Consider the following 19,353-nt stretch of genomic DNA (forward strand, 5'->3'; position numbering starts at 1 on the left):
AATATTGAAAATAAAAGCATTTAATATCTCTTAAAGGGCAACAGTATCTGCCTTATCCCTGGCCGAGGGTGGGGATAGGGTGGGCTTCACATATGTACTCACACTGGGGTAACCTGACAGCCTAAGTTCCCAGACCATCCCCCATTCCATCAATGGTGTGGCCTGGGGCTGTGTACTGCTGGGTGTTGGGACACTGGTGGGTAATACGGCTGTCACCTGTGCACATTTTCAATGAGCAGATGGTGGGCAGAGGCCCCTCTTCTTGTCAAGGGTCTAAGGCCTAAAAGCCACTGCTCAGGCCAATGGCTGGCGGAAGGTGCTCCAGGCATGGAAACAGCGGGTAAAGGCATGTTGTTCATTGCCCTTGCGGACAAGGCGCAGGTGGCGGGGCCGCTCATGCTCTTTGGAGCCCATGTGCTGGATGTACACCTGGGAAGGAAGAATAGTGGGCTACAGAAGGTCTTCCAGTACCCTCAAGACCAGCCTCAATGCCATGTCCATCTGTTCCTACTTACCTGGCAGGCCTTCAGACTCAGTTTAATCTCCACTTGACTTGTCTGGGTCCCTACCCACATGTAGACCTGTCAGGGACAACAGGGAAGGTGGTCATACAGGTGAGTGGGAATGTTCTTGTGATTCCGTAATTTCTATTTGCAAATGGATGGGCTTCTCCTTGAATAGGCAGCGTCAGTGAGATGGGGTGGTGTCTCACCTCTTGGCCATTGTCTAGCAACATGATGTCATCATCTGCCAGATCATCTTGGCAAAAGTCAGAGCACTTTTCAGTCACTGCAAAGTAGCCCTTCTCATTGGAGCACCTAGAAGTCAAAATAAGGCCAAGGGTCACATGCTGCAGGGTCAGGACTAAGAAGGAAGCTGGGGGAGTGGTCAGGGCCCTACCGGAAGAGCCGTGTGTGCTTCATGTACTCAGCGTCATCATCATAGGGTTTCTGTGCCCCAATGCCCACCCAGAAGAAGTTCTCAGGTTCCTCACCTTCATTGATGACCTGTGGGAGGGTCAGTTCAGCCTGGAGCTCCCCTGCTCTGGCTCACTTGCCCACCTACCCCCACCTCACCTGTTTGCTGTAGGAAGCGTCAAACATGGTGTTCAGAATGTCTTCTGCCAGCTTGGCTTCATCAGGATCTGATGCTCTGCCCACCCAAGCATATACTATGCCTTGGTTGTCCTCACTCTCAAAGGGAACCTGTGGAGTGTGCAGGGGGTTCGGGTTATGACCAACCCCCAATATGCCATCTTGCTCTACGGTCTTGGCTCACACCTATGCCCCACCTTGAGGATGAAGCAGAACTCAGAGTTGAGGAGGCTGGAGTCAGTGTTGATCTGGATGCACCTGGGTTGAGAAGGGGATGTCAGTAAAGAGGCAGTGCCTGCTCCCTGACTCCTGCCAACCACTGCCCACCCCACCAGGTACCGGGTGCAGAGGGCACTGCCGTTGGTCCGGATCTGGTAGAGGCTTGGTTGCAGGGTACCCTGGGCCACCTTTCTCTTGCCCCGGTGGATGATAAACTTTCTCTTGAAATGGGACAGGAACTTGGGGTTCTCCTGCTGCTGCGTCATTCGTACCACCTGAGGGTGTGGAAGTATCAAGGACAGCTCCCTAGATCCCACCTGCCCCTGGAGTCCCAAGCCTCCCTTGGTCTGGGTCCCACTCCCCTTCCTCCCCAGGCCATGGGAGCACAGCCCTGAGCACAGCTGGGGCATACCTCCAGCTTGCCAGGGAAGAGGCTCTCAAACTTTTTCTGCAGACTAAAGGTGAAGGTGAGCCAGCCCATGTTGGAGGCTTCACGGCCCTGCCAGAAGTACACGATGCACTGGAAGTCCTCCTCAGGCTGCTTCTCCTCTGCCTCCACTGCTGCCTCTTCACCTTCTTTGCCCTCTGTCCCCGCCTTTCCCTCTTCCTTGCCTTCTTTCTTCTCCTCCTCCTCGTACTCCACGGGTACCCAGTACCTGTGGGGTTAGAGGTCAGTAAACGGGCTGGAACCCCAATCCCAGAGGAAGACAAGAGAGGGAGGCATGCTTCAGTGGCACCTGCAGAGGAAAACGTAGCAGTCCTGTGTGTAGAAGTGACCGAACTCCTCCTCAGGCAGCCGCGCAAATTTCTTGCCCTCCAGCACGAAGCCCTCCATGCCATCTAGGTCCTCATTCCACTCCTCCATTAGCTGTTCGGCCTGTAGGTGGCAGTACATGCCTCGATGGGTCTAAGACTCACTCTGCTCCTTCCCAGCCCTACCTCGGGCCCCACCCAGCCACTCAGGCCCCACCCACCTCAGCCAACGCCATTGGCGGCTGCCTTGGCAGGAAGAGCGCAGTGAGGTCTGCCTTCATCTGGTCTTTCTTCTCTGCGTCGCGCTTCACCTTCCCGGAAAGCCCTGGGCCCTGGAGAACAGCCTCGGCATTGCGCGTATAGTCCACCGTCAACACGTCGTCCCAATTCTTGAACTTGGCCTTGAACACCTAAAGTAGAGCAGCGGCAGGACACGAACTGGAGAAGGGTCCAGCATAGTTAAGGTTAGGGTTCAAGGATTAGGGTGGGGAGGAGGTTGGGGTCCAAGGGCTGGGGTCAGGTGAGAATGTGGGGTGGGTCCTGGGGAGGTGAAACCTAAGAAACAACTAGGAGGGGCAGTTTGTAGAAGGGGTGGTTCCACAAAAACTAGATGGGTTTGGGCCTGTTCTGCAGGGCAGTAGAGCTACCGTAGAGGGGTCAGGGAACCACGGGTATACAAGGATAGAGGGAAGCAGGTCTATGGAGCTGGGAGCACACCTGCGCCTCGGTACCCTCCAGGCTGCGGCTGACCGTGGCATGGCGCGGACGGTGCAGCATCCCACACAGCTCCTGGCCCAGCTTGAGTGCAGCCGCACGAACTAGGCGTGGGGACTTGCGGCCAAGCCAAATGAACACATCAGACCAACAGTCCAGGATGTACACGCAGCGTGTGTCCAGTAGGCTCTGCAGCTGGAGATTAGAGGCCAGAGGTCAACACCCGCCATCTGGAAGGGATCCCAGCTCCGTACCCCATTCTGTGACCTCACCAGGCGCATTCTGGGCATCAGCTCAACCTTGGGTCGTTTCTTGTGTTCCACCGAGAGCTTGTAGTTGATCTGCGGCAGCTCCAGGTAGCCCAAGCCCAGGCCCACCTTGCAGAAGGAGGAAGAGATGGGCATGGCAAAGGCTGGGTGTCTGGGGACATAAACTCCACCCATAACAGCCCTTAGAGGATTTGGAGTCGAGCCTGCCTTGTTCAAGCCCCATTTGTTCCTCTTGAGACCTATTTTTCTTCTCTAACCCAAAGTCTTTTTGAGGATACCCTATCTGTGGAAGGGCTTTTTAATTTTAATTTTTTTGTAGTACTGGGGATGGAACACAGGTCTTGCTGGGCACTCAACTACTCAGCTACATCCTCTGCCAGTGGAAGGGCTTTTATTTTTATATTTTTTTATTTTTTTTATTATTTTTGAACTACCTCCCCAGACCTTTTTAATTTTAATTTTTAATTTTGAGACAGGGTCTTACTAAATCCCCAGGCTGGCTCTGAATTTGGAATCCTCCTGCCTTAGTTTCCCAAATTGCTGCGGTGGGATTACAGGTGTATGCCACTGTGGCAAGGCTTTTAAATGGTGCTTTCCTTGTCTGCCCTCTCCAGATCCCTATTATTGCTAATTTTCTTGTTTCTTTCCTACTCACAAGACAAACTGGGACAAGACATCCCCAGTTTCCCTCCAGTCCCAAGTTCCTTTAGAAACATGCATACTACTGTTCTCAGAGCCAGACTCCAGAGGGTGGCACCCTCCCCTGGCCAAATTCCACAGCCACCACAGTGGTGCTGGCCTATCCCTGGCCCTCAGCTGGCTAGTGAAATAAGGTTAACCCTGTACCCCAACACCATGGCTCACCTTGTACAGCTTGGGCTGGGGTGGCCAGAAGTCATCGGGCACATGCTTCTTGATCTCAGAGGGCTCCCCACCCAGAGCCTCCCAGAACTCTGGGGGTTCCTGGCCTTGTACCAGCAATGTGATTTCTGCCTTCCCTTTCCGCTCATTCTTGTTAATTTTCTCTGCAAAGAGCCTGAGAGCAAGATGCAAAGCCCTCCATGAGACCATACCCCTTCTTAGATGACAATTTTCTTTTGCAAAAAACCACAGTACCTTCATACCTGGCCTTGGTGGTGCTACTCAGTGTGGCCTGGGCCCCCCGCCACACATAGATGTCCAGCCCTCGGTCCAGCAGGAACACAAACCTTGAGAGGAGGAGCAGGAGGGAGCTATGGTGGGGTATGGGAGCAATGACTGTCTCCATACCCGATTCCACCAAAAACAATCCATCATTATGGTGCTTAATCCCTTTTTCAGAGGGCCTTATGGGCCCTTCTGTGAAGCTCTGTGAAACAGGTGTTAAATGGGTTGATAGAGGGCCTCCTTTTTCAAGGAGGTCCAAACCTACACCCCAAAGGCAGAGAGGAGGCTGATGGTCAAACACTTCACCTCACATCATGGGGTCTCACCTTGGATCCAGGGAGGCCCCCTTGAGGGGCACGGGCTCCAACTTGATGTTCTTTTTCCCATACACTCGATACATCCTGGGGACCAGGACAAGAGTGGCTCAGTGTGAACACTAAGGAGCCAATTTATTCCCAACACACTCCCCTCCAACTCTTCCAGTTCAGGTCAGTGCATATTCCCATAGACCCACTCACCTGGTGACATAGTGCGTGTCCTCCACAGTGTAGAAGCCACTGGCTGTTCCACCCTCAATGTAGGAGATGTCATTGTCAAACACCTGTGTGTGTGTGAGGGTTAGGGTTCTTCATCAAGTTGTCCCCCTCCCCCAACCAAACACCGTGCCAAGCTGGGTACAGAGTTGTATACAAGTGACTCAGGTGCTACAAATCCATGATGATGTTAAAAAACAAAAAATAGAGTCTTTGCTTATAAACAAACATATACTGGGGTGTAGGGATATATGGAGATATGAATGTGTTCACCTGTGTGCATAAAAGTGTGGACAACATGTTGAGGTGTGTGTACTGGGGTACAGGAGCAGGCAGCTTTATGGAAGAGAGCAAACCTGAGTGAATCTGGGTAAAATCTCAAGGTATGGGTATATCTACAGGCAACCAGCTGGAGGCCGAGGAAGGGCGCCTTGCTGACCTGGCTCTGTACCTTTATTCCAGGCCGGGCTTGGCCCTGCCTCCCTGGCACCCAGCGTGTGGCCCTGTCCTCTAACAGCTATTGGATCCAGCTCCTCTCTCTCTCTCTCTCTCAAATCCTTCAACCTGGGTTCCCAGCTCCCTGTATCAGGTCTAGCCTGCCTCTTTCCTCAATCACTGACTCCAGCCCCATTTCCACTAACCCAGGTCTTGGCAACCTTTGGTTCCCCCAGACCTTCATCTTGCCTCTGCCTTTTTTCTCACTGATTATCCTCAACCCAATCTTTGGCTTCAGCTCCCTGCCTTGCCCCACTCCATCAGCCCCACCTGCCTGCTTCTGGGCCAGCTCCCTCGGCATCCCCCACTTCCCGTCCCTGCTGTGGGCTGGTACCTGCAGGAACTCCTCGCTCTCATCACCCATCTCCTCCCGCACAGTGCGGCACTCAGCACCCAAGTAGTTGCGCAGGTTGACAGCATGGATGGCAGAGCAGGCCTTCTTGTCCAGCGTAGCCTCCCCGCCAATCCAGTAGTAGATCTCCCAGTTCAGGGAGCCGCTATCATCCAGAAAGGTCTGGGAGCCAAGGCGCTAACCATGAGAGCTTTCCCTGGGGGCCCATTCTGGCTTCCCACCACCACAACGCCTGGACCACCGGGCCTGCCCACCTCCCAACTTCTTACAGAACCAAAGTAGAGGTGGGGATTCTGAACCATCTATGATTAGGGGACTGGAGGCCACAAGGACCCTAGGGGATCAGCCTTACCTTGAGTACAATATAGCAGTCAGCCTCATAGAACTTGCCATGGAAGGCTTCCTCCACCAGCACAGGCACAAAGTTCTCAATCTGCCAGATGGTTAAGCCCGGCAGCTGGCCCACATCCTCCGTGAAGAACTCTGAGTAGTCGAGGCGTGGCTTCTCCAGGCCCTGGTCCCAGCGCCGCACCTTTCCCCCAGGGGCCCTAGAGTCCACAGTCTCCTAGTGGGTACAGTCACAGTACGTGTCTTGACTCTGCAAAGTCACGCAGGCTGGCAACTACTTGCTACCCACCCCAGGGGCTTTGTATGGGACATTCCCTCTGCCCCGGGTTCTGTCATTCTTGGAGAAGAGGAGGACAGTTAAATACCATGTCCCTAAAGTGTCCCTTTCTGTTCTTGAGAAGCTAGCCAAGTCAAGGTATCAATGAGAGTGAGTCTGGGTGGAAGGTCCAGGTAAATATCATCCTGAAGGACAATGACTCTCATGTATGCTGGGAACTACCCAGGATAAGTTAGTGTTATTTGTAGAGAGGTGCTTTCTTACACATGCCAAGTTCCCTGGTGTGCTGGAACACACAGGAACAAAGCAAGGTAAGCAGGTGCTGCTCTGAAACCTAACCTATAAACCCCCTCCTCTGCAGTTAATTGGTGTGGATCAGGGTACTGTGAAGAGGGATGTGCCCTGTCCAGCCACCACTGCACAAGGTGCAGCAGGGGATGGTGGTGCTGTTTTCTGGTAGAGCAGTTGAGGCACTGTGGGGAATGGAAGAGTACCTGTCCAGCCAATTGCTCCTACACTTTCTGGAGAAGCACCTGTCTAGTCCATCACCACTGGTTCTTTCTCATAAGCATTTTAAAATAAACCTTGTATCTCTTAGTGTCTCCTTTTGTCTCTCAATAACCTATCCCCATCCTAACATGACTGGACTGTGGATGTTACAGCTCCCTTTCCCTCTTGGCCTGGGTCAATCTGCTTTGAGCAAGGCCCAGTGTGCTGTTCCTGTCTCAGCTCACCTCCTGCTTTTTGTTCTTCTCCTGGGCCACATCTGACATGCCCTTCAGCACCTGCTTGGCCTGGTCATCCTGGGCTGAGTCCTTTCGCCTTCGCAGTCGCATCTTGCGAGCCAGAGGGTCCTTGGGCCCACTCCCAGCTTGAGGAAAGGGTGTGCAGCTGAGCCCTACTGGACCTGCCCCCTGGGGCATCAGCCTATTAAGAAGCCAACCCCATCCTCCACATCCCCAAAGGCATCCAGACTCCCAAGCCAGATGTTCCATAACTTACCAGCTGCTGCGGCAGCCACTGTGGCAGGGGAGGCACCTGCCAGCCTCAGCTGATTCTGCAGTGAGAAGTCGATGTTGTACCACTCAGCGGCGGGGTCAGCAGGCTTAGGTGGCATGACCAGACTGGGGTTCTCCCGCACATCCAGGACCTGCACCAGGGGAGAGCAGAGCTGGCACTGAACACAAGTGCCCTCTTCTAGCCACACAGAACTTGGCTTCTAGTCCTTGTCTGCAGGGGGGCCAGGGGCAAGGTTTCTCATCTGGGCTACCTCTATGGCTGGCTGTGGGGCTTAATGATGCTACTGAGTGTGCTAGGGACACAGGGACATGGCTCACCTTCTCCCCACCAGCACTCAGGCACTGCCGCCCGCCAGGAGGCCTCTCCCTCCAGGACAAACCCGTTAGCTTAGTCTCTTCTGAGCATTCTCCCAGCCCACCCTGCCCTGACCTCAATCTCTGTCAGGAAGTGGATGGCCTCTGGGAGAGTCACCAGGCGGTTCTTGTTCAGGATGAGTTTCTTCAGCTTTGGGCACCTGTAAGGACAGGGCCAGTGGGGGCATCAGGAAGTGACAAGGAGGGCAGGGTGGGGAAACTTCCAGTCCTGGGGAAGAGGCAGCAGTTAGGGTCAGAGGAACTGGGCGGGTGTCCTCCATCCTCTGCCTGAAGAACTTCTCAGAGCCAGGAGACCACACTAGTGGGCACTATGACCTTCAGGAGGGGATGGAAGCAGCACAGAGTTCCAAATTCACCTGGCACTGGAACCCTTCTGGCCTCAACCCTAACAGCATCTTCCTAAGGGGTCCTCTGGGGAACTCAAATTAGGAATGGCTAGCATGGGACTATAGGGTCTTCAACCACAGAGGCAAAGTGAACCATCTTTATGTCATGTGAACCAACGAGGACAGGGTTGGTTCAGCTATGATTCCAGGGCTTTCTGTGCTGTGAGGGTCCCTTCCTGCCCATCCCTGCCCTAGCACCTGCAGAGGCTTTCAGGAATCAGCTCCAGGTTGTTGTTGGCAGCCATGAACTCCTCAAGGCCAGTCAGCTTGCCAATGCCCGAGGGTAGCCCATCAAAGTCCAGCTTGTTGGAGTTCAGATACAATTTCTTCAACTTGGTCAGCTTGCAGATGGCCGACTGTGGGGAGCAGAGCAGGAGTGGGTGGTCAGGATTGAACCCAACAGCCTCCCTCCACCCCACCCCCCAAGGTCCAGGACGCACGGGAAGTGAGGTGAGCTGGTTGCGGGATAGGTTCAAGGTTTCCACATGTACCCACTGGTCAATGCACAGGGACAGCTCTGTGATCTGGTTGCTGCTGAGGTTGAGGCGGCGCAGGCTGGGGAGAGTGTACAGGCACTCGGGCACCCGTGTCAAGTCATTGCACGACAGGTCCACATCTGGAGTGTGAGCATTAGTCAGGGTCCACACAGCAGACATGGGGCACAGCCAGCCCTATTATAAATGCCAGCTTTCTACCTAAGGCTGTGTGGCCTTAGGTAAGTGAAAACCTCTCTGAGCTGCAGTTTTTCCATTTAGACCCACCTCACATAGGGTGGGTCTAGGCATAAATTCAGTGCTCATGATTTGAGGTCATTAATGTCTCATGATAAAGACAGAAATAATATAACAGGGGCTGGGGGTGGATAGCTCAGGGGTAAGGTGTTGGCCTAGAATATAAGAGATCCTGGGTTCTATCCCAGCAACACACACACACAAAGTGTGGGATGTGGCTGGAGGAGCAGGACTGAATCCACTTAGTTCACTAGGAAGGAAGGGAGTCCAAAGGAGGAGTCCTGGGGAGGTCACAACCTGCAAGGTGGCTCAGGCCCTCCAGGCTGGTTGGGAGGTTACTCTGGGTGCGCTGAGTGTTCCGTAGGTGCAAGGTCTGCAGGGCTGTCATGGCTGGGAGCTGCCTGCAGGGAAACATGAACTGTCAGGGCGAGAGGAAGGGCCCACCTAGGGGGTTTTGGTAGTGATGGGGAATGGAGGGGCAGGCTCAAGAGCATAGGGCCCAGAGGGCACAAGGCCAAAATGGCAACTGTGTGGCCAGGCAGACAGATGATAAGATCAAGAGGCGGGTCAGGACACTTGAGAGGGGCAGGCCCAGCCTGAGGGTGCCAGCCCACACAGGGCATAGGGTCAGGGCTCCTGGGAGGTAGGGTGTGACTGGAGAAGGTGCACACCGGAGCTGTGCATGCAGCAACGGGTTCCCATTGAGCACCAGGGTCTGCAGGTGCACCAGACGGCGCATCTGGGGTGGCAGGCTCTCCAGATGATTCTCACTAAGGTCTAGGTACAGCAGGTCCGTGAGGTTGATGAAGAGCTGGTTGGGGATGGTGTCGATACTGTGGGTGGATGGAAGAGAGGCAGGGACACTTGAGTTAGCTCCAGAGACCAGCCCTACCCCCCCAGACACTCTGACTACACCTATTTGGCACCTGTTATGGCTGAGGTTGAGCACCAGCATGTTCTTGGCATTTTCCAGCTCCCGTGGGCACTCGGTCAACTGATTGTAGCTCAAGTCCTGGGCAGAAGGGACGGGCCCAGGTCAGGGGTGTTCCTACCCACTAGACCTCAGGAATCAGGTAGTATGGGAGGGTATGTGGTGGCTCAGGGCCAAAGAGAAACAGTAGGAGTTTGGGAAAAAAGGCGTGAGGGTTAGGGATCTGATTCCGTGAGTGACCGCAGGCAAGGCACTGCCCATTCTAAGCCTCAGTTCCTAATCTGTAAAATGGGATAATGACAGTCCCACAAGGACTGTGGCTATGAGTGGGGACTGAATGGTTGGGCTGGTATAGGGGCCACAAGGTAGGTAACCACTGACCAGGACTGAGAGGTCATCCAATTTGAAGATGTCATCAGGGACTCCGGAATTCTTCAGGCTGTTGGCTCGAGCTACAATGGCCTAGGGATAAATGTAAGAGTCTGATTCCTGGTTTCCACACCCAGAAAGGTCAGGATAGGATGTCTCCTCAGGAAGCCCACCTGAGGGTAGGCCTGAGGGCTCTCCTACCTCTGGTCTTTGTTCACACAGTTCCTCCAACTGATGGGCTTTTCCTATCCTCCTGGTGAACTCCCATTCAAACCTAAAAGTCCAATACTCTGGGGCCTTCAGGAAACCTTTCTTTCTTCTTATTATTTTTTTTGTTCTGGGGATCTAACCCAGGGGTGCTATACCACTGAACTTCATCCCTAGCCCTTTTTATTTTTTTAAAGCAGGTTCTCAGCTTAGGGCCTGGTGATTGACCCCAGGGGCACTCTACCAGGTCCTTGGTCAGATTCTGGGTCCCTAACCCCAGTACTCACCCGCAGCGAAGGCAGACTGGACAGTTCCCCATGAAGTGTGGTCAGGTTGTTGTGGCTCACAGACAAGTGCTCCTGGGCCAGGACAGGGGAGCAGAGGCTCAGCAGGGTGGGTAGGGTGTCCAGAGTTCCTGTCTGTCTCCACGGCTTTGTACCATTCAGGAGAAGCTACCAGCCCAGTCCACTTCTCCCTTACAGACCAGGCCTCCTCTTGTACTCCTTTTGGGACAGAGGGCTTACTCCCTCTCTGCCTGCTTTTTTTGGGGGGAGGGTACTGGGGATTGAACTCAGGGGCACTCGACCACAGAGCCATCCCCAGTCCTATTTTGTATGTTATTTAGAGACAGGGTCTCACTGAGTTGCTTACTACCTCACTTTTGCTGAGGCTGGCTTTGAACTTGTGATCCTCCTGCCTCAGCGTCCCAAGCTGTTGGGATTATAGGTGTGTACTACCACGCACAGCTCTCTGCCAGCTTTGCTCACAGCTCTATATGTTCTTCCTCTATGTCTTCTGCCTTCTTCATAAGCTTGGCCCACCTGGCCCAGCCCCCTCCACAGGAACCCTCCCTGCTTGACTAAAGCCCCTTACCAGCTTCTGTAGGGCAGCCAACTCTTCTGGCAGGTAGCAGAGGCCTGTGCGGTTCAGCTTCAGCCATCGCAGGCTGGTCATGGCCTTGACATTCTCAGGGAAGTAGCCACCCTGGGAGGATGGTTGGTTTCACAGTAAGGATGGTCTGGGAAAGTGGTGCCTATGCTCCACCACATTCTGTGGCTCGCACTACCCACTGAAGCCTTTGGGGAGCAAAGCTGTGAAACCCTGGACAAGTCATGCATCATTCTGTACCTCAATTTCTTCACCCATAAAATGGGACTAATAAAAGACAAAAGTGTTGGTCTGCCTCTCCTGCTGGACTCTGAGACTCAGGAAGGCTAGACCAAACTGTCTTATTTGGGGTGACACCCAACATCCCACTTTTTGGTTAGCTCTGCTCAAATTCCTTTGCCTGGCAGTCCAGGCTATCACTGGACTGTCTGGAGTGGCAGTTCCCCTGAGATTCTGTGAAGGCCCCACAATGCTCCCACCCTGCCATCAGCACACAACCCATTCCTGACAAGGTCCAAACCAACACTGTGCTGAAGGTCCATTTCCTCACTCTACACAGGCATCACATCATTCATCCATTCATTCATTCCCCATATTCCAATGCCCACCTCATCAGCTCTGGCCCTTTGTGCACAGAATCTGGGTGACTAGTGCCTTTGGCTGCTGTCCCTTCTCCCTACAGTCACATTCTTGGCTGGTGACTCAGTCTCTCCCAGTCCACAGAAGACACATGGATACCCCAGGTAAGGGCAGTAGGGATGTGTCAGAGAAAAGTGTTGTGGCCACATGTGCATGGGGTCAAAGGTGTGTACACGTGCAGGTAATGGCAGGAAGAGCCTGCCTGCCTCCTCCCCAGTCCCAGCCAGTAGCTAGCTGCCCATCACCTCCCTGAGCTCCAACGGACCATTGGGGGCAACTCCGCCCTTACCTTCTTCTCTGCCTCCCCTCTGGCCCTAACACCTTTCACCTGATTCTTGACTGCTTAGAACCGCCTCCCTTCCCCACCAACTGGCTCTGCGGTGGGAGGGCTCTGGCTCCTGGTGCCTGAGGCCTCTCAGTTCAGACAACAGGACCCAGGACCCAGGACCTCTCACGGCTGCCTGACACACTTTCCATATCAATAGATTGCGCCACATCCCAGACGTCCAAAAACAGCTACTTTTAAGCCCCATCAGAAGACGAGAAAACCCAGGCCCCGAGAGGGGGAAGTGACTTGCCCAAGACCACACAGGATGGCGGTGGCGGGGAGGGTGGTGATGAGTTGGCTCCACACCCGCCCCTGGGCAGCCCTGGCAGCTCAGCGGCCTGAGTCAGGGCCTGGCTTGGGCGTGTGCTCTCAGAGGGGCGGGAGCCGGGCTTGCCGACCGCCAGGCCACGCTCCCGCCAGGCGAACCGGGGCGCAGGGTCGGGGCTCCGGCGGGCCTTCCAGCGTGACGCCTAGTCCACGCCTCGGTCTGCCAGTGCGGGCGCTGGGCGGGTCCTCCGGGTAGGTCGCTACCGGGGCGGCCGCAGGGAGCCCCCTCCCCCCGCCCCGCCGCAGGCCTGGGCGGCGACACAGGAAGCAGAGAGCCGCGGGGCCCGCGCGCGAGAAAAAGCCCGTGGGGTGGCTCGGCGGCCACCCAGCGAGGCTGGGCTCCGCTCACCTTGAAGTCGTTGCCGCTGAGATCCACGCCGCGGACGAACGGCAACACCCCGGTGGCCTCCATGGCGGCGCCGCTCTGCTGCCGGGCCGGGAGGGAGCTGGGGGCCGCCCCGAGAGCCGCGGGCTGGGCTAGCGCCGGCCCCGCCCCTTTAACCCGCCCGCACCCGGAGTCTGCGCACCTGGACCGCACACTCCACGGGAAGTGTAGGCCCGGCTGGTCCGCGAGGGTGTGGCGGTGGCTGTAGGACCCTCGAGGCCTCAGTTTCCCAGTCTTTTCGGGTACTGGAGAGACCTCCAGGAGTTTGGGCGCTCCTTGTGCTCAGGTTGGAGGCTTCCACAACCTCCAAGTTTCAGTCTCAGCGTCCGGGGCCGCTGACGTTGACCTTATTCTGGGAGAGATTCCGGACCCGTTAGGCTCTGCATCAGACAGGTGGTAGTAAGACATCTGAGTTCTCGGTTTCTTACGCTTATGCTTCTGCCTTCAATTTCCTCATCGATAGACAGTTTCCTAAGGTTGTTGCTAGAAGCAAATGCATGTGTAGCTTGCAGCATACAGCAGGTACTCAATACTCGTGGCAGGTTATTATTATTTTCGCTTAGTGTCAACACTTTCTCCTCTCTTACTTACTGGTTTGTTTCGTAAGAAGAAGCGTCCCTCCTGGGCCATCTGTTTGTGGCTGTCTTGTTGGAATCCGCACACAGTAAGTGCCCAGTAAATGAGCCACAGCTGTTCTACGCACAAATCTACTTCACAGGGGTGAGGGGGGTGGTGACATCTAACATCCCAGTTATACAGGAGAGAAAACAGGCCTGGGGGAAGAAAGGCCCACAAAAGGTCTCCCGGAGCAGTAGGCAGGGGTTGGCTTTTTAGCCACATTGTGTGCCCCGCGGCCCAATAGGTAATAGCGAGGGGGAGAATATAGGTCTTTGGGACAGGTGCGGTCTGTCTGTCACACAACGGCCCAGTTGTTGGCTCGGAATGCTGCTCTACACCTTTAAATCCGGACTTCGTTGGAGAGTCCCGTCCCCGAGGGAGCGTGGTCCATCTGTCATTGGCTGAGCCGCGCAGTATTTTGGAACGTGTGCGCTGGAGTCTAGCGCTCGGATTGGAGTGAAGGCCTGCTTGTCTGCGTGTCTCCGGGGTCAGTGGCCGCCCCGGGGCCTCGGCGTTCGGTTCCCAGGTCCTCCACCTTCCATTCTCAAGCAGGTCTGGCCGTCAGGGCCCCGCGAACCCGCTGTGTCCTCTGGCGGGTGAGCTGAGGCCGAGACGCAGGTACCACCAGAGTGTAATGGGGCGGTCCCTGGGGTCTTCCAGCTTCGGGCGTGGCGAGCGTCCCAAACACAGATCGGGGGCGTGGCCCGCGGTTAAGGAAGGGAGGGAGTGGAGGACTTTGGGCACCAAGGTCTGAGTTCGAGTCCCAGCCCTGCCCTTCACGTTTAAGGTGCTGCACTTGGTTCCCTGGGCCTCAGCGTCCTTACTTGTGAATGGACCCGTAACAGGCCCATCTGTGGGCAGCTGCGTGACCGGCTTAGCCCTGGCCCAGGGCAGGAGGGTTTGGCTAACCCAGAGGACAGGCAGCATCCAGGACCTAGCTGCTCAGGGTGGGTTATTTTTAACCACCCGCGCCCTCCCCCACTTCCCCGAGTTGGAAGGCTTCCGGTCTGGGCCTGTGTGCCCCTGCAGGGGCAAGGCCGAGTACCAGTTTAGATAAGTATTGGAATTAAAATGCTTTTACAGTTTGTAGAGTGAATTACTGGCCCTGTTGCCTGTAGCAGTATTGTTTCCCATGGCATGAATAAGAAAGTTGAAACCTGCTGTGGGGTCCTGGTGGGTCACCTGGGTAGCCTATGACCTCGCCCGGCCCCAGAGCTGGGTCTTATTTATAGTGTGGGGTGAATGGGCAGGTGTCCAGGGCTGAGTCACACAGTGCTTCAGGCTTCCGCCACTCCAGGCATCCTGTCACCTGGCAGCTGGGCCACAGGCATCTAGAGCCCATCAGGGAGGGCAGAAGTCCTTGGTGCCCCAGTAGAATGTGACCTCATGACTTGGTGGACTGGTCCTTGAGAAATTTCTGTTTCTACTTCTCAAGTGCTGGGCCCTACCCAGTCACACACTTCAGGGCTGCTCAATCCTTCATCCCACTGACTGTGCCAGCTTACAGGTAAGCAAACAGGCCCTGGCTCACCTTCTCTACTGCTTAATCTCCCAGCAACTAAGGACCATTTCCTCCACCTGCAACATTGTCCCAGGTCCCAGAGAATCCTCTCTCTAGGTGCACTCTGGCCTCCTTATGGACTTGACCCTGTTACTCCAGAGCACCTGCCTCTGTATTTGGGATCTGCATCTCTTTCTAACCACCTAACAGTGGAGTCTTCAGACTTGACTTGCACATACCTATCCACAGGCGGTTCCACCCTCAGCTGCCCTGTGCTCCTGCCTCTCTTGCAGACGGATCATGGCAGAGTTCTCCCAGAAGCGGGGAAAGCATCGTGGTGATGAGGCCCTGGGCAGCGCTGTGGACTTCCTCCTGGCCAACGCCCGCCTGGTGTTAGGTGTGGGCGGGGCTGCTGTGCTGGGCATTGCTACCTTGGCAGTGAAGCGGGTAAGGCCTGGCTGGGTGGGGCCTGCCTGAGGTTTCCAGAGAAGGATGACAGGGCTGGGCCCTGTAGAGGAGCCCCAGGAGGGGCAGTGGTACTTCCTAAGGCTGACATTGGAATCCAGGAAAACCTGGTTTGCTTTGCCCCCAAGCTTTGCCATGGCTCCCTAGACTTCTGTGTCACTCTGCCTACAGCTCATTGACAGGGCCACTAGCCCTCGGGATGAAGATGATGCTAAGGGAGACAGCTGGAAGGAACTAAATCTGCTGAAGGCCACACCACACCAACAGCCCCAGCCCCCACCTGTTTCACTCAGCCAGCCGGTGTCACTCCCAGCCCCCTTGCCCTCTGCCCCAGGTGAGCTGCACATACCCCTTCCCTTCTGATGTGGGTGTTTCCCTTCAGTGGTCACATTTGGAAGATGAAACCCAGGCTCTTCCCCTGTGACTCTGCAGTCCTGTGCAAGTTCCTGATCCTTTCTGGGCTGTGGGCTTCTGATGTTTAATGGGGATCATAGTTTTGTGTTTTTTGTGTTGTGTTTTGCTGGAGATCAAACCTAGGGCCTTGCACATGGTAGGCAAATGCTATACCGCTGAATGATATCCTGACCTGGGCATTGTTTTTTTTTGTCCTGCTTCTTTCCTGAGCAGGCTAGTACTCTGATGGTGGGGATCCTCAGGTGGGGAAACTGAGGCACAAGAGAGGCAGCACCTGCCTTCCTCACTCTGCATGGTGTCTTTTTAGCTGTATGGCCAGAGTGTTGGTACTCTGGGCCAGTGCAACTTTGCCATCAAGTGTTTACAGTTCTGAGGACCTAGACCTGTTACTTTCTCAGGTGGCCGTTACAGGTGAGAAACAAGGCCCAGGGCAGTCATACAGTCAGGAATCAGGGAGAATTCTCTTAACTCATTTTGGGGAGTTCTAACATGTTCCCCTGGTCCCTTCATTCTGCAGAGGGTCCCACAGATACCAATCCTCAGAAGCCACCTCAACTCAGCTCCCCAGTACCACTGTGTCTGACGTTCCAGGAAAAGTTGCTGGCATTTGAGCAGGAACATGTGGTTATTCCAGCAGCTCATGTGGCTTTGGCCAAACAGCTGGCCGGTGACATTGCCCTGGAGCTACAGGCCTACCTGCAGAGCAAGTTCCCGGAACTGCCCTTTGGGCCACTTGTGCCTGGTGGGCCACTCTATGATGGGCTACAGGCAGGGGCTGCTGAGCATGTGCGCCTCCTGGCACCGCTGCTGCTAGAGCCAGACCTGTGGAGTCTGGTGCCTGGCATGGACACCGTGGCCAGGGACCCTCGCTGCTGGGCGGTGCGCAGGACTCAGCTTGAGTTTCACCCCCGAGGGAGCAGCCCCTGGGACCGCTTCCTGGTAGGTGGCTACCTCTCCTCCCGTGTCTTACTAGAGTTGCTCCGCAAGGCCCTGGTTGCCTCTGTCAACTGGCCAGCCATTGGTAGCCTGCTCGGATGTCTGATCCGGCCCAGTGTGGCCTCGGAGGAGCTGCTGCTGGAGGTGCAGCACGAGCGCCTGGAGCTCACCGTGACTGTGCTTTTGGCAGTCACTGGAGCCCACTCTGACAACCACCTCCTCCTGGCCTGGCCCCTGGAGGGGCTGGCTGGGAATCTCTGGCTTCAGGACCTGTATCCAGCAGAGGCTGCCAGGTTGCAGGCCTTGGATGACCATGATATTGGCACTCGCCGGAGGCTGTTGCTGCTACTGTGTGGTGTGTGCCGTGGCCACCCAGCCCTGGGGCAATTGGGCTGGAGCCACCTGACCCAGGTGGTTCTTCGTCTGGGGGAAGAGGAAGTGGACTGGGCCGAGGAGGCCCTCGGGGAGCGCTTTCTGCAGGCCCTGGAGTTGCTCATCAGCAGCCTGGAGCAGGCCAGTCTGCCCTGTCACTTCAACCCCAGTGTGAACCTCTTGGATGGTTTACGGGAGGAAGAGATTGATAGCATTGGTTATGCACTATACAGTGGTCTACAGGCACCTGAGGGGCTGCTTTAGATGGGTGGGGACCAGGTAGCCAGCATGTTTTCTGATATTGGTGATCTGTACTCATCTCCTTCCCAGGGAATTGCAGTGGTTTTTTTGTTTGCTTTTAGTCAGAACACAGGAGAGTACATTACCTAGGCCCACAGGATGGGCATATGCCTGGGCTATGGTCCCTGGGATCACTGAGCCTGGAGAGCTTGGGTAACTGTCACCTGAGTGTAACTGGGCTGCCCTGGGCAGCTTGGAGTGCAACCACTCATTCAGGTGTCCCTCAGGCCTTTGGGATGACCCAGGACCTGTGGTCAGTCCATATCACCAGCAGCGAATCCACTGAGAATGTGGCTTCTCCATCCCAACCAGCTCCATTTTTCTGCCACGACAGAAATTTATTGTTTTTTTCAGGCACCAGTGCCAGCATCCTGGAGGAATCTAAGCATCATGTATTTGTTCCCTCCCTGGGTGCTGGAGTTACCTGGTATCCTGGAGGCCAGCCTTTTGTTTTATTTTTTGATACCAGGGATTGAATCCAGGGGCACTTAACCACTAAGCCACATCCCCAGCCCTTTTTATTTTTTGAGACACAGTCTTACTAAGTTGCTGAGGCTGGATTTGAACTTGGGATCCTCAAGTTCCTGATCCTGCTTCAGTCTCCCCTCCCACAGGTGTGCACTACTGCACCTGGGTAGAGGTCAGCTTTTGGCTGTTGAAGGTTAGTGTTTTCCTTGTGTCTTCTGTATTTGGTTTTCTTGTTGAATTCTACTCTGGAAAGAACTGCTGCCCACCGGATACCTCAGTGAAGGTCCTTTTCCCTCCAGCTAGGTGAGTTTTCTCCTCAGGTAGCAGAGGCCCACAGCCAAAGCTGTGCCACAATAGCTGCTCCTGGGCGCCACTGGAAAGCAGAGGACATGCCCTCCCCAGAGGCCTGTGTGTTGACCTGGCCTCTTTAGTGTGCCAAAATGAACTCAGCGGATGTCTGTATTCTGACCTTGTAGCCTGGCCAAGGTAACAGGGGCTGGAGAAAGGAGACTGCCTCCCCTCCTACCTCTGGTATCCCTTGTGTCGAAGCAAAGCTATGCGTTGAAGAATGTGAGCAAGAATAAAAGGAAAGATTCTCATGTGTGTGTGATCTTTGTTGGGAAAGGGGTTTGGTACTTTCATAGGTGGTTGGTTGTTCAGAGCTCTCAAATCCTGTGGCTTGGCCTGGCAGCTTGGCAAGAAGGCTTGAAATCAACTTGGAGATGGAAGAATTTGTTTTAAGAAGTAGTGTCTTGCTGGGCATGGTGGTATACACCTATAGGATTATTGGATAGTGATTGGGGGGCTAAGGCAGGAGGATCACAAGTTTGAGGCTAACCTCAGCAACCCAATGAGACCCTGACTCATAAAAAATAAAAAGGGACTGATGATGTAGCTCAGTGGTTGAGTACCCCTGGGGTCAATCCCCAGTACCAAAAGAAAAAGGTAGTGTTTCAGTGCATTTGGGCTGCAGTAACAAAATCTCAGATTGTCCAGATGGCTTATGAATAACACATTTATTTCTCATTTTGGAGTCTAGGAAGACTGAGATCAGGACACCAACAGATTTTGTGTGTAGTGAGGGCTCATATCCTGGTTCATAGACATCACCTTCTAGCTGTGTCTTCAGATGGGAGAAAGACTAGATATCCTCAAGGTCTCTTTATAAGGACATTAAGTTCAATCACGTGGCTGTACCCTGATGACCTAGTCACCTCCTAAGGACCCTACTAGTACCATCACATCCCAGGTAGGCTTCAGCATACAAATTGCCACAACACATTCATCCCATAAAGGTCCTGTAAAGGGAGAATATTAAGTGTGCTTTGGTGTCCCATCTTGCTTTAGCAATGGGAACCAACTAGTCAGGGCTTGTTTCTTCCCCTAAGGCTGAGCTGCTGAGCCCTCTGGTGTCCCTCCACTTTCCTGGATCAGTGGGGCTGTTCCATGCCCGACAGAACTGTTTGCTCCACCTCCCTTGCCTTTCCTGTAGTT

The 19,353-nt window shown here is 54.7% G+C and overlaps 2 protein-coding genes across 7 annotated transcripts; one reads left to right on the forward strand and one right to left on the reverse strand.

The window, feature by feature from the left end:
* Positions 1–4: 4 nt before the first annotated feature.
* On the reverse strand, positions 5–12,911 carry FLII (FLII actin remodeling protein). The gene is made up of 30 exons (XM_079135249.1): positions 12,750–12,911; positions 11,092–11,202; positions 10,506–10,577; positions 10,024–10,104; positions 9,638–9,723; positions 9,383–9,544; positions 9,009–9,112; positions 8,421–8,596; positions 8,179–8,336; positions 7,650–7,734; positions 7,203–7,350; positions 6,935–7,071; positions 5,928–6,140; positions 5,558–5,737; positions 4,714–4,796; positions 4,522–4,596; positions 4,174–4,257; positions 3,914–4,085; positions 3,053–3,157; positions 2,784–2,975; positions 2,288–2,476; positions 2,051–2,190; positions 1,726–1,969; positions 1,434–1,588; positions 1,292–1,352; positions 1,077–1,205; positions 901–1,007; positions 713–818; positions 516–581; positions 5–429 (listed from the first exon to the last, which is right to left on the reverse strand). Exons 1-30 carry the CDS (start codon positions 12,810–12,812, stop codon positions 295–297), a joined length of 3,819 nt encoding a protein of 1,272 aa, XP_078991375.1. The 5' UTR covers positions 12,813–12,911; the 3' UTR covers positions 5–294.
* On the forward strand, positions 11,212–19,081 carry MIEF2 (mitochondrial elongation factor 2). Of its 6 annotated transcripts, XM_079135268.1 has the most exons (5): positions 12,968–14,021; positions 14,839–14,910; positions 15,198–15,351; positions 15,541–15,703; positions 16,301–19,081. In XM_079135268.1, exons 3-5 carry the CDS (start codon positions 15,205–15,207, stop codon positions 17,353–17,355), a joined length of 1,365 nt encoding a protein of 454 aa, XP_078991394.1. In that variant the 5' UTR covers positions 12,968–14,021; positions 14,839–14,910; positions 15,198–15,204; the 3' UTR covers positions 17,356–19,081. The 6 variants fall into 6 exon arrangements, with proteins under 6 accessions (XP_078991390.1, XP_078991394.1, XP_078991395.1 ...); XM_079135264.1 differs by lacking the exons at positions 12,968–14,021; positions 14,839–14,910 and adding an exon at positions 11,212–12,592; XM_079135269.1 differs by lacking the exon at positions 14,839–14,910 and having other exon boundaries at positions 15,154–15,351.
* Positions 19,082–19,353: the final 272 nt, after the last annotated feature.

The sequence above is a fragment of the Sciurus vulgaris genome (genome assembly GCF_902686455.1).
Source record: "Sciurus vulgaris genome assembly, chromosome: 3".
Classification (NCBI taxonomy): Eukaryota; Metazoa; Chordata; class Mammalia; order Rodentia; family Sciuridae; genus Sciurus; species Sciurus vulgaris.